At 50.0% G+C, this 14,199-nt stretch overlaps 1 protein-coding gene across 2 annotated transcripts in view; it reads left to right on the forward strand.

The window, feature by feature from the left end:
• CEP112 (centrosomal protein 112) overlaps positions 1-14,199 on the forward strand; it is a 441,731-nt gene that overhangs the window by 105,585 nt on the left and 321,947 nt on the right. For both annotated transcript variants that reach the window (XM_077460662.1, XM_077460663.1), the window contains exons 11-12: positions 1,307-1,425; positions 2,277-2,420. In XM_077460662.1, the coding sequence (XP_077316788.1) occupies positions 1,307-1,425; positions 2,277-2,420 (263 nt within the window). The remainder of the gene's footprint in view (positions 1-1,306; positions 1,426-2,276; positions 2,421-14,199) is intronic.

A 14,199-nucleotide genomic window follows, 5' to 3' on the forward strand; every position in this document is an offset into this window, starting at 1 on the left:
TGCTGCCTGCCATGCTCTAGGGTGTGCACACCTCCTCCTATGCTGCCTGCCATGCTCTGGGGTCTGTCTGTACAGTTATCTAGAATGAGACTTCCCAAAGTGAGATGTGTGCTGTGAGGATGCTTAGCAGTGCTTGGCATTTCTTATTAGAACTGGTGGAGCCCATAAGAGAGACTTATATATTAGAACTGGTGGAGCCCCCAGGAGAGACTTCCACAGTAGAACTGGTGAAGCCCATAGGAGAGACTTCCATAGTAGAAATGGTGGAGAACGTAGGAGAGACTTCCATAGTAGAAAAGGTGGAGCCTATAGGAGAGACTTCCATAGTAGAACTGGTGAAGCCCACAAGACAGACTTTCATAGTAGAACTGGTGGAGCCCATAGGAGAGACTTCCATAGTAGAACTGGTGGACCCCGTAGGAGAGACTTTCATAGTAGAACTGGTGGAGCCCATAGGAGAGACTTCCATAGTAGAACTGGTGGAGCCCAAAGGAGAGACTTCCATAGTAGAACTGGTGGACCCCGTAGGAGAGACTTCCATAGTAGAACTGGTGGAGCCTGTAGGAGAGACTTTCATAGTAGAACTGGTGGAGCATGTAGCAGAGACTTCCATGGTAGAACTGGTGGATCCCACAAGACAGACTTTCATAGTAGAAATGGTGGAGCCTGTAGGAGAGACTTCCATAGTAGAACTGGTGGAGCCCACAAGACAGACTTTCATAGTAGAAATGGTGGAGCCTGTAGGAGAGACTTCCATAGTGGAACTGGTGGAGCTTACAGGAGAGACTTCCATAGTAGAACTGATGGAGCCCATAAGAGAGACTTTCATAATAGAAATGGTGGAGCCCCCAAGAGAGAATTTCATAGTAGAACTGGTGGAGCCCGTAGGAGAGACTTCCATAGTAGAACTAGTGGAGCATGTAGCAGAGGCTCCCATAGTAGAACTGGTGGAGCCTATAGGAGAGGCTTCCATAGATAAATACACTCTCTATTTTATGATAGTATTATGCAGAAATAAGCTCATTCTAGTAATCACTATCAGCCAGTAATGGAAGCATGGTGTTGGAAAATGTCCTCTGTGGAGGAATGTGATGTCCACTTTGGAGAAGGTATGTTGTGACCATGCAGGGCCCTAACATATCTCCCAGTGCTGCAGTATAACTCCAGAGGTACTTTCCTCTAACTTATGATTGAATAGATTGTATGGGAACCTCTGACCCAGACACATCCTTCCAATACATCTCTATCTTATACCAAATAGACTTACGAAAGGTCCGCTCATTTCATATATTTCTCTGTATACCAGTGCAGACCCTGGTGCGCGAATCCCAGATCATCCGAGAGACAAAGGAGGCCCAGATCCTGGAGCTGAAGAAGATGTGTGAGCAGAGCACTGAAAGCCTGAAGAATGAATGGGAGAAGAAGGTGACTCCATCCACTATATTATCTTCTGTTTACTGGCCTCAGCCTGTATGTGGGGGGCTGTGATTATACACTGGTGGGCTACACCCTGTATAATGGCCTCCATTACCTTGGATTTAGAAATGCAAGGCTTGTAAATATAAGTTGATTTATTCCATATAACAGCCTTGCAGGCCATATTGGAATTGGGCTGGGGAAGGCTCCTCTGGTTTGTTTGCTATAGTGGTCCTTACAGATAGAGAATGATTGCAGGCCAATGACAACGTTGGGTTGGGGAATGTCCCTCCGGTCTGTAAGGTATAGCGGTATTTACAGATGTATAATAATTGCAGACTGATGTCAGATTTGGGCTTGGGAAGGTTCTTCCAATCTGTTAGGTATAGCGATCCTTTACAGGTGCCAAATAATTCCAGACCAGGGTTGGGTTTGGGCTGGGGAATGTGCCTCTGATCTGTTAGGCATGGCAGTGCTTTATGGATAGGGGAATAATTGCAGACCAATGTCAGATTTGGACTGGGGGAGGTTCTTCTGGTCTGTTGGGTATAGCGATTCATTACAGATGCAGTTTATCAGACCGGGGCCCGGTGTGGGCTGGGGAAGGTTCCTCTGGTCTGTTAAGTATAGCAATCCTTTATGGATAGGGGAATAATTGCAGACCAATGTCAGATTGGGGGGGTTCTTCTGGTCTGTTAGGTATAGTGATACTTTACAGATGCAGTATAATATCAGACCGGTGGGGAAGGTTCCTCTGGTCTGTTAAGTATAGCAATCCTTTATGGATTGGGAAATAATTGCAGACCAATGTCAGATTGGGGAAGGCTCCTCTGATCCAATTCTTCTGTATTCCTTCATAGCTTCATATGGCTGTTGCTGACATGGAACAAGAGAAGTTTGAGTTGCAGAAGAAACACACAGAAAACATCCAGGAGCTGCTCGATGACACCAACTCCAGACTTCAAAAGATGGAATCCGACTATGTGGCCCAAACAAAGTCTACAGTAAGTATTGACTATTCTGGAAATACATCTTGTGAGAGATGTTCACTGCCAACCAGACAGAGCAATAATATCAGGAAGAGGACATACCTGTGATGTAGACGGGGGGTTGTTTATCCTGCGTTTGGCAGATGCACATCATTGCAGGCCTTCAGATTCCCTTTGACTTCAATGCTTTACATCAAATTCCAGCTAATTGTGAAAATGAAAGTGAAAGAACGCGATATACTGGAAATGGAAGATCTCACAGCGGCCCTTCTGGACAACACCTCTAAGTGAATGAGAAATGGCTTTACTGGAATGACTTTAAATCAGGGGTCTCAAACTGGTGGCCCCTCGTGCTGTTGCAAAACTACAAGTCCCATCATGCCTCTGCCTATGAGAGTCAAGCTTGTACCGGTCAGCCTTGCAATGCCTCATGGGACTTGTAGTTTTGCAACAGCTGGAGGGCCGCCAGTTTGAGACCCCTGCTTTAAATAATCCTCCAGATACAATAAAGGGCTGTGAGCCATAATTTCCTTGGCTTTGACCTGGGTCTGTGCCAGGGGACCCAGTAGGATGGTATCCTGACCCATATACACACCTACCTGTAGATGGGACTAGGTCAGTGATGGCGAACCTTGGCACCCCACATGTTTTGGAACTACATTTCCCATGATGCTCATGCACTCTGCAATGTAGTTGAGCATCATGGGAAATGTAGTTCCAAAACATCTGGGGTGCCAAGGTTCGCCATCACTGGACTAGGTTATGACTGCCATCTCCTCCACGATATACCTCTTTCCCCCTTTACTTTTTCACCTTATGCCCCCCCCCCCTTTTTTTTTTACTTTTCAATCGCTTCTATTTCTCACATTGACGAGCTGATCCCCCCCTCCCCAAAGGTCAGGCAATGCTCTCATCATAGACCTATCTTTCCCCTTTACCCCTGCACTTACCCCCCCCTATTATACCCTACCCAGTTTAGATCCTTTTGTTTCTGGTTAAAAAGTCGGGTAGCATAGCAACAATCTAGAATATATTTTTCATCTACCTGAGGTTGCAATCGCTATGTGACACCCAAGACCACCTATAGTGATTTTGGTGCCACCCGATTTCTCGTATTACTGAGACTTGGGATATGTTCTTCCTGCTGCTTAGTTATGGTACAAGATCTCGGTGTTTGATGTTTGTGATGTTGCCCTTTCTTGAAGGATAAGTACAGCCAAAGCTCATTTGTCTGCACTTCTCCTGTGGATCACAGATGTTCGGTTGGTTCTGCATTCCTGTGACCCGTTTTCAGAAGACAAGGGGCTGAGGCCCGCTGATGTCAGAGCCGGTCCAGGGTGGGGGAAGCCTACAAACCCTACAAAGCCTGCGACCCTGGGCTAGCACCTGGCTCAGCCTCTCACCGTGCCATTGAGAGCCTAAGCCAACCGCTCCCTCCCCCTCCACAGCCTGGCGCTCCAGTGAGCTTGGGGGGATGGGGGGGGAGGGGGCAGAGCAGAGAGCATTGACTGACAGTCACCAGCTCTCTGCTCATGGAGTTCTGAGAAGCAATCGGTGGTGTTTGATCACTTAGTTCTCAGACTTCGAGGCGGGGGAGGGGGGTCGGGAGACACAGATGTAGTATCCATCTAAGTAAGTACGATTCTTAAAAAAAAAAAAAAAAAATCTCTGGGAACCCTTTAGATGCGCATGTTCCAGGGAGGGAGCTGGGCACTGGTGTGGACTTGTGGACTTGAACTATGTATTTTGTGCATCAGCTGCTTAATTACATTTTCAGACCTGTTTCTAGAATAGAAGCAACTGACCAGCACAGCTAAAGTCTACATCATCCAGAGGCCTGCAGGGAGGAACATGCTCATCTAAAGGGTTACCAGGGATGTGTTCTATAACTTGGGCTCATCATTCCTCATGATTTACACTCTCTGCTCTCAGTGCAGGTGATTGTGTGACTACAAGCAGAGGTATTAAGATTAGACACAGGCATAAAGGAAATAAATGCAGATGGGGATCTCGGGAATGATTCTAAGGTATTTATGGGTATTGTATGTACACCGAATTCTAAAGAAACAGCTCCGGCTGCTGTTAATCAAATCCTGTGAAGAGGGAGAAAGGGGCAGGGTCATGTTGCTCTGTGTGTGTCTATGGATGCACGCAGCATGGCCCCGCATTGTGCCATCATAGGAAAGGTCTTACTACGGTGGCAACCGCAAAAGAGGAGGATTCCAGTGCGAATGTACTGGATGATGTCATCCCCCACCAGCCAATCATGAAGCCAAAAACCCAGCACCCAGAGACAAAATGACAGTGACCGGCGAGGGTTGTAAAGCGCCTTGAAAAAGTATTTATACCCCTTCAAATTCACCACATTTTGTTACAACCAAAACCATAAATGTATTTTATTGGGATTTTATGTGATGGACCAACACAAAGTGTCACATAATTGTGAAGAGGAAGGAAAATGATACAAATAAATATGTGAAAGTGTGGGGGGGAGGGGCATTTGTATGGCGCCCCCCGGAGTCAATACTTTGTAGAACCCCCTTTCTCTACAAGTCTTTTTGGGGGTGTCTCTACCAGCTTTGCACATCTAGAGAGGACATTTCTGCCCATTCTTCTTCTTTGTAAAATATCTCAAGCTCTGTCAGATTGGATGGAGAGTGTCTGTGATCAGCAATTTTCAAGTCTTGCCACAGATTCTAAATGGGATTTAGGTCTGGACTGTGACTGGGCCATTCTAACACATGAATATGCTTTGATGTAAATCATTCCATTGTAGCTCTGGCTGGATGTTTCGGGTCGTTGTCCTGCTGGAAGGTGAACCTCCGCCCCGGTCTCAAGTCTTCTGCCGACTCTAATGCTGCGTACACACGATCGGACATTCATCAGACATTCCGACAACAAAATGCATGGATTGTGTCCAACGGATGTTGGCTCATACTTGTCTTGCATACACATGTTGACACAAATTTGTTCGGAAATTGCGAACGTCAAGAACGCGGTGATGTACAACACGTACGACGAGCCGAGAAAAGTTCAATAGCCAGTACGGCTCTTCTGCTTGATTCCGAGCATGCGTAGAACTTTGTGCGTCGGAATTGTCTACACACCATCGGAATTTCCGACAATGGATTTTGTTGTCGGAAAATTTGAAATCCAGATTTTAAATCCAGATCTCAAATTTTGTGTGACGGAAATTCCGATGGAGCCGCTCACACGGTCGGAATTTCCAACAAAAAGCTTCCATCGAACATTTTCCGTTGGAAAATCTGACTGTGTGTACGGGGCATTACAGGTTTTCTTCTAAGGCCGCGTACACACGCGCGGACTGTTGGCCCAACCTTGTCCGCTGAACAGTGTTTGGGCGGACAGTCCGCTCGTGTGTGGGCTTTCAGCGGACAGTTTCAGCGGACAGTTGGACGGACAAGGTTTTACGGAAATTCCGAAAAACTGTCCGCTGAAACCTTGTTTCAACGAACAGTCCGCTCGTGTGTAGGCTTGTTCGTCAAACTAAGTTCCGCGCATGCTCAGAAAGGATTTTCAAGCCGAAAGTTATAATGCAGTGTATAGGACGTCGTATTTTGCGTCCCGTCGTACGTGCCGTTCACGTCATCGCGCACGGTTTCAGCAAACTGTTCGTTCGTCGTGTGTGGCCATGTCCGTCCATGCTAAGTTTGAGCGGACTGTTCGCTCAAACTGTTGGACGGACAAAGTTGGGCCAACAGTCCGCGCTTGTGTACGCGGCCTAAGATTGTGCCGTATTTGGCTCCATCCATCTTCCCATCAACTCTGACCAGCTTCCCTGTCCCTGCTGAAGAAAACCATCCCCACCACATGATGCTGCCACCACCATGTCTCACGGTGGGGATGGTGTGTTCAGGGGGATGGGCGGTGTTAGTTTCCCCCACACATAGCGTTTTGCTTTTAGGCCATAAAGTAGAATTTTGGTCTCCTCTGACCAGATCACCTTCTTCCACATGTTTGCTGCCCCCTCCCCCACATGGCTTCTCACAAACTACAAACAGGACTTCTTATGACTTTCTTTCTCCAATGTCTTTCTTCTTGTCACTCTTCCATAAAGGGCAGATTTGTGGAGAGACAACTAATAGTTGTCCTGTGGACAGATTCTCCCCCCTGAGCTGTGGATCTCTGCAGCTCCTCCAGAGTTACCATGGACCTCTTGGTTCTTCTCTGATGAATGCTCTCCTTGCCTGGCCCGGTCAGTTTAGGTGGACGGCCATGTCTTGGTAGGTTTGCGGTTGTGCCCATACTCTTTCCATTTTCTGATGATGGATTGAACAGAGCTCCGTGAGATGGTCAAAGCTTGGGAGATTTTATTATAACCCAACCCTGCTTTATACTTCTCCACAACTTCATCCCTGACCTGTCTGGTGTGTTCCTTGGCCTTCATGATGCTGTTTGTTCACTAAGGTTCTCTAACAAACCTCTGAGGGCTTCACAGAACAGCTGTATTTATACTGAGATGAAATGACACACAGGTGGACTCTATTTACTAATTAGGTGACTGGAATAACTGTGTGGTCACCTCAGCAACTGCCCAACTTTCCCACCCCTTCCCCTTTTTCTGTATATCAATTTGGTTGATGGTACTTTGTTTTGTTTAGGTAAATCTTATTATGTGAGGCTATTCTCAAATTAAATCCTGTATAATTAGGAGACTTCTGAAGACAATTGGTTCCACTAGATTTTAGTTAGGGGTATCAGAGTAAAGGGGGCACCATACAAATGCCCCTCCCCCACACTTTTCACAGATTTATTTGTATCATTTATCATTTTCCTTCCACTTCACAATTATGTGACACTTTGTGTTGGTCCATCACATAAAATCCCAATAAAATACATTTATGTTTTGGTTGTAACATGACAAAAATGTGGAAACTTTTAAGGGGTATGGATACTTTTTCAAGGTGCTGTAACTGCCGCTTTACTGGAAGGGGGGAGGTGAGTATATTCGGAGTTTAGTTCCATTTTGACTTCCTTGGCCGCTTGGTCCCATACAAGTGACTTGGTGCTCTGTGTCCCGGAATCGGCTCTCTTCTTGGGAATATTGGTGCCGAGGTTGGTGGGAGGTTGTGGCATTTCAGGTATGTACCGCGTCCTGGAATCGCCTCTCTACTTGGGAATATCGGTGCCGAGGTTGGTGGGAGGTTGTGGCATTTCAGGCATGTAGCGTGTCCCGGAATCAGCTCTCTACTTGGGAATATCGGTGCCGAGGTTGGTGGGAAGACGTGGCATTTCAGGTATGTACCGCGTCCTGGAATCGCCTCTCTACTTGGGAATATCAGTGCCGAGGTTGGTGGGAGGTTGTGGCATTTCAGGTATGTACCGCGTCCTGGAATCGCCTCTCTACTTGGGAATATCGGTGCCGAGGTTGGTGGGAGGTTGTGGCATTTCAGGCATGTAGCGTGTCCCGGAATCAGCTCTCTACTTGGGAATATCGGTGCCGAGGTTGGTGGGAAGACGTGGCATTTCAGGTATGTACCGCGTCCTGGAATCGCCTCTCTACTTGGGAATATCGGGGCCGGGGGTTGGTGGGAGGTTGTGGCATTTCAGGTATGTACCGCGTCCTGGAATCGCCTCTCTACTTGGGAATATCGGTGCCGAGGTTGGTGGGAGGTTGTGGCATTTCAGGTATGTACCGCATCCTGGAATCGCCTCTCTACTTGGGAATATTGGTGCCGAGGTTGGTGGGAGGTTGTGGCATTTCAGGTATGTACCGCGTCCTGGAATCGGCTCTCTACTTGTGAATATTGGTGCAGAGGTTGGTGGGAGGTTGTGGCATTTCAGGCATGTACCGCGTCCTGGAATCGCCTCTCAACTTGGGAATATCGGTGCCGGGATTGGTGGGAAGTTGTGGCATTTCAGGTATGTAGCGTGTCCTGGAATCGGCTCTTTCTTCTTGGGAATATCGGTGCCGGGGTTGGTGGGAGGTTGTGGCATTTCAGGTATGTACCGCGTCCTGGAATCGCCTCTCTACTTGGGAATATCGGTGCCGGGGGTTGGTGGGAGGTTGTGGCATTTCAGGTATGTACCGCGTCCTGGAATCGCCTCTCTACTTGGGAATATCGGTGCCGAGGTTGGTGGGAGGTTGTGGCATTTCAGGTATGTAGTGTGTCCCGGAATCAGCTCTCTACTTGGGAATATCGGTGCCAAGGTTGGTGGGAGGTTGTGGCATTTCAGGCATGTAGCGTGTCCCGGAATCGGCTCTCTACTTGGGAATATCGGTGCCGAGGTTGGTGGGAGGTTGTGGCATTTCAGGTATGTAGTGTGTCCCGGAATCAGCTCTCTACTTGGGAATATCGGTGCCGGGGTTGGTGGGAAGACGTGGCATTTCAGGTATGTACCGCGTCCCGGAATCGGCTCTCTACTTGGGAATATCAGTGCCGAGGTTGGTGGGAGGTTGTGGCATTTCAGGTATGTACCGCGTCCTGGAATCGCCTCTCTACTTGGGAATATCGGTGCCGGGGTTGGTGGGAGGTTGTGGCATTTCAGGTATGTACCGCGTCCTGGAATCGGCTCTCTACTTGGGAATATCAGTGCCGAGGTTGGTGGGAGGTTGTGGCATTTCAGGTATGTACCGCGTCCTGGAATCGCCTCTCTACTTGGGAATATCGGTGCCGGGGTTGGTGGGAGGTTGTGGCATTTCAGGTATGTACCGCGTCCTGGAATCGCCTCTCTACTTGGGAATATCGGTGCCGAGGTTGGTGGGAGGTTGTGGCATTTCAGGTATGTAGTGTGTCCCGGAATCAGCTCTCTACTTGGGAATATCGGTGCCGGGGTTGGTGGGAGGTTGTGGAATTTCAAGTATGTACCCCGTCCTGGAATCAGCTCTCTACTTGGGAATATCAGTGCCAAGGTTGGTGGGAGGTTGTGGAATTTCAGGTATGTACCGCGTCCTGGAATCGCCTCTCTACTTGGGAATATTGGTGCCGAGGTTGGTGGGAGGTTGTGGCATTTCAGGCATGTACCGCGTCCTGGAATCGCCTCTCTACTTGGGAATATCGGTGCCGGGATTGGTGGGAGGTTGTGGCATTTCAGGTATGTACCGCGTCCCGGAATCGGCTCTCTACTTTGGAATATCGGTGCCGGGATTGGTGGGAAGTTGTGGCATTTCAGGTATGTACCGTGTCCTGGAATCGACTCTCTACTTTGGAATATCGGTGCCGGGATTGGTGGGAAGTTCAGGTATGTACCGTGTCCTGGAATCGGCTCTCTACTTTGGAATATTGGTGCCGGGATTTGTGGGAAGATGTGGCATTTCAGGTATGTACCGCGTCCTGGAATCGCCTCTCTACTTGGGAATATCGGTGCCGGGATTGGTGGGAGGTTGTGGCATTTCAGGTATGTAGCGTGTCCCGGAATCGGCTCTCTACTTTGGAATATCGGTGCCGGGATTGGTGGGAAGTTGTGGCATTTCAGGTATGTACCGTGTCCTGGAATCGACTCTCTACTTTGGAATATCGGTGCCGGGATTGGTGGGAAGTTCAGGTATGTACCGTGTCCTGGAATCGGCTCTCTACTTTGGAATATCGGTGCCGGGATTGGTGGGAAGTTGTGGCATTTCAGGTATGTAGCGTGTCCCGGAATCGGCTCTCTACTTGGGAATATCGGTGCCGAGGTTGGTGGGAGGTTGTGGCATTTCAGGTATGTACCGCGTCCTGGAATTGCCTCTCTACTTGGGAATATTGGTGCCGGAGTTGGTGGGAAGTTGTGGCATTTCAGGCATGTACCACGTCCTGAAATTGGCTCTCTACTTGGGAATATCGGTGCAGAGGTTGATGGGAGGTTGTGGCATTTCAGGCATGTACCGTGTCCCGGAATCGGCTCTCCACTTCAGAATATCGGTGCCAGGATTGGTGGGGAGTTGTGGCATTTCAGGCATGTAGCGTGTCCCAGAATCAGCTTTCTACTTGGGAATATCGGTGCCGGGATTTGTGGGAAGATGTGGCATTTCAGGTATGTACCGCGTCCTGGAATCGGCTCTCTACTTGGGAATATCGGTGCCGGGGTTGGTGGGAGGTTGTGGCATTTCAGGTATGTACCGTGTCCTGGAATCGGCTCTCTACTTGGGAATATCGGTGCCGGGATTTGTGGGAAGATGTGGCATTTCAGGTATGTACCGCGTCCTGGAATCGGCTCTCAACTTGGGAATATCGGTGCCGGGGTTGGTGGGAGGTTGTGGCATTTCAGGCATGTACCGCGTCCTGGAATCGGCTCTCAACTTGGGAATATCGGTGCCGGGATTGGTGGGAAGTTGTGGCATTTCAGGTATGTAGCGTGTCCCGGAATCGGCTCTCTACTTGGGAATATCGGTGCCGAGGTTGGTGGGAGGTTGTGGCATTTCAGGTATGTACCGCGTCCCGGAATCGGCTCTCTACTTAGGAATATCGGTGCCGAGGTTGGTGGGAGGTTGTGGCATTTCAGGTATGTACCGCGTCCCGGAATCGGCTCTCTACTTAGGAATATCGGTGCCGAGGTTGGTGGGAGGTTGTGGCATTTCAGGTATGTAGCGCGTCCCGGAATCGGCTCTCTACTTGGGAATATCGGTGCCGAGGTTGGTGGGAGGTTGTGGCATTTCAGGTATGTACCGCGTCCTGGAATCGGCTCTCTACTTGGGAATATCGGTGCCGGGGTTGGTGGGAGGTTGTGGCATTTCAGGTATGTACCGCGTCCTGGAATCGGCTCTCTACTTGGGAATATCGGTGCCGAGGTTGGTGGGAGGTTGTGGCATTTCAGGTATGTACCGTGTCCTGGAATCGGCTCTCTACTTGGGAATATCGGTGCCGGGATTTGTGGGAAGATGTGGCATTTCAGGTATGTACCGCGTCCTGGAATCGGCTCTCAACTTGGGAATATCGGTGCCGGGGTTGGTGGGAGGTTGTGGCATTTCAGGCATGTACCGCCTCCTGGAATCGGCTCTCAACTTGGGAATATCGGTGCCGGGATTGGTGGGAAGTTGTGGCATTTCAGGTATGTAGCGTGTCCCGGAATCGGCTCTCTACTTGGGAATATCGGTGCCGAGGTTGGTGGGAGGTTGTGGCATTTCAGGTATGTACCGCGTCCCGGAATCGGCTCTCTACTTAGGAATATCGGTGCCGAGGTTGGTGGGAGGTTGTGGCATTTCAGGTATGTAGCGTGTCCTGGAATCGGCTCTCTACTTAGGAATATCGGTGCCGGAGTTGGTGGGAGGTTGTGGCATTTCAGGTATGTACCGCGTCCCGGAATCGGCTCTCTACTTGGGAATATCAGTGCCGAGGTTGGTGGGAGGTTGTGGCATTTCAGGTATGTAGCGCGTCCCGGAATCGGCTCTCTACTTGGGAATATCGGTGCCGAGGTTGGTGGGAGGTTGTGGCATTTCAGGTATGTACCGCGTCCCGGAATCGGCTCTCTACTTGGGAATATCGGTGCCGGGGTTGGTGGGAGGTTGTGGCATTTCAGGTATGTACCGCGTCCCGGAATCGGCTCTCTACTTAGGAATATCGGTGCCGAGGTTGGTGGGAGGTTGTGGCATTTCAGGTATGTACCGCGTCCTGGAATCGGCTCTCTACTTGGGAATATCGGTGCCGGGGTTGGTGGGAGGTTGTGGCATTTCAGGTATGTACCGCGTCCCGGAATCGGCTCTCTACTTGGGAATATCGGTGCCGGGGTTGGTGGGAGGTTGTGGCATTTCAGGTATGTACCGCGTCCCGGAATCGGCTCTCTACTTGGGAATATCGGTGCCGGGGTTGGTGGGAGGTTGTGGCATTTCAGGTATGTACCGCGTCCCGGAATCGGCTCTCTACTTGGGAATATCGGTGCCGGGGTTGGTGGGAAGTTGTGGCATTTCAGGCATGTACCGTGTTGCAATTTCCATATTGGAAGAGCGAACCAATCAACATGCAGCTGAGTTCTTTGATCTCCCGTGCTTTTGAATGGTTTCCCACCCTCAGACTATGGCACCTCATCCACCCGCGGAGCGCGCCGGGGCGCTTGTAACTTATATCGGTTATGTGACGGTCGCGGTAGAAGGCGGGGGGATGAGCTGCCACGTCGTGGCGTCTAATCTTCCTCTGATAACAGGTGCAGGGTAACAGCGTGCGCGTTTTTTAAAGAAAGATCTGTTAAACGCAGCCCCGCCGTCGGCGGAGGAGATCATAGCCGCGGAGCGGGCTTTGGCACGGCGGCCGGCGGTTTGAAGTGGTAAAGGCGCCGCGTGCGTGTTTATAAAGGGCGGCCGCCCAGCAATCAGATTTTTTTGGCTAATGAACGCAGCGTTGAGGAATTAGCAGCGGCGCTGCGCCGTTGGCAGGGATAAACACACGGAAAGGCTGGACTCACACCGTCCGCCTGATTGAATCCGCCGATCGGTCAGAGCGGAGGGGCTCGCTGCGGGCCTCCCGATTTAATAATTAAACAAGGTGGAGTTCAAGGCATGGAGGGAGATGAAAGCGCAAACTGTCACTGCAAATTACTTTCTGTCTTTCTGTTGTTATTTCAGACAACTCTCCCCCCCCCCCCTCCCTCCCCTCCCCCCCACCATCCTTTCTTCTCCCCAAACCGCCGCTGTGCTCTTTATTGCCAGCCGCGCCGACAGCCATTTGTCTTTCTTATTTAGCTATTGACAATAACGTAATTTTTTTTTTATTTCATTCCCCTGCGCGGGACGTTATCTCTTGTGCGCCTCCAGATAGCAGCGATAATTCCTACGCCTCCATTTATCGGCGTGCAGCGCCGGGACCGCCGCCGAACTCTTTGAAGAACAATGCTAAACAACAATTATAAAAAAAAAAAAACCCTGTCCCTGAAACGCGTGACTTCAAAAGCGCGGAATATTTAAGTGATAATTCTTCCATCTGCTTTTTGCCGTTTGTTTTCGGAAAGCTGATGGGGATTGTTGTAGGAGTGGCGGGAGCCAAGCCAATTGTAAATGGAGATCCGGAGACCTGAACTGAGAGGAGGGCGGAAGAGCAAAGCACAGGCGCTGCGCAGCACCCACAATCGCGATCCAGATTTATTCATGAGGAAATAGTGCTGCCTCTGAATCGCGTGTGTCAAACACAAGGCCCACGGGGGGCCAATCCAGCCCTCCTGGCAATTTCATGTGGCCCTCACACCCAGGGAAAGGGTGGAAGTGCGATGTGAATAGTAGCACACCCTTTAACTCTACACTCTGTATGTAGCGCATCTCTGAACTCTGTACATAGCGTATCCTAAACTCTGCACTCTGTACGTAGCGCACCCCTGAACTCTGCACTCTGTACATAGCGCACCCCTGAACTTGGCACTTTGTACGTAACGCACCCCTAAACTCTGCACTCTGTACATAGCGCAACCCTGAACTCTACACACTGTACATAGCGCACCCCTGAACTCTGCATGTGGCGCATACCTGAACTCTGCACTCTGTGCGTAGCGCACTCTTCAACTCTGCACTCTGTACATAGCACACCCCTAAGCTCTGCACTCTGCATGTGGCGCACCCCTGAACTTTGCACTCTGTACATAGCACACCCCTAAGCTCTGCACTCTGCATGTGGCGCACCCCTGAACTCTGCACTCTGTACGTAACGCACCCCTAAACTCTGCACTCTGTACATAGCGCAACCCTGAACTCTACACACTGTACATAGCGCACCCCTGAACTCTGCATGTGGCGCATACCTGATCTCTGAACTCTGTGCGTAGCGCACTCTTCAACTCTGCACTCTGTACGTAGCGCACCGCTGAACTCTGTACGTAGCAGCCCCTGAACTCTACACGCTGTACATAGCGCACCCCTGAACTTGGCACTCTGTAC

The sequence above is a fragment of the Lithobates pipiens genome, unplaced genomic scaffold (assembly GCF_037356315.1).
Source record: "Lithobates pipiens isolate NorthernLeopardFrog02 unplaced genomic scaffold, aLitPip1_a1.2 Scaffold_28, whole genome shotgun sequence".
Taxonomy (NCBI): Eukaryota; Metazoa; Chordata; class Amphibia; order Anura; family Ranidae; genus Lithobates; species Lithobates pipiens.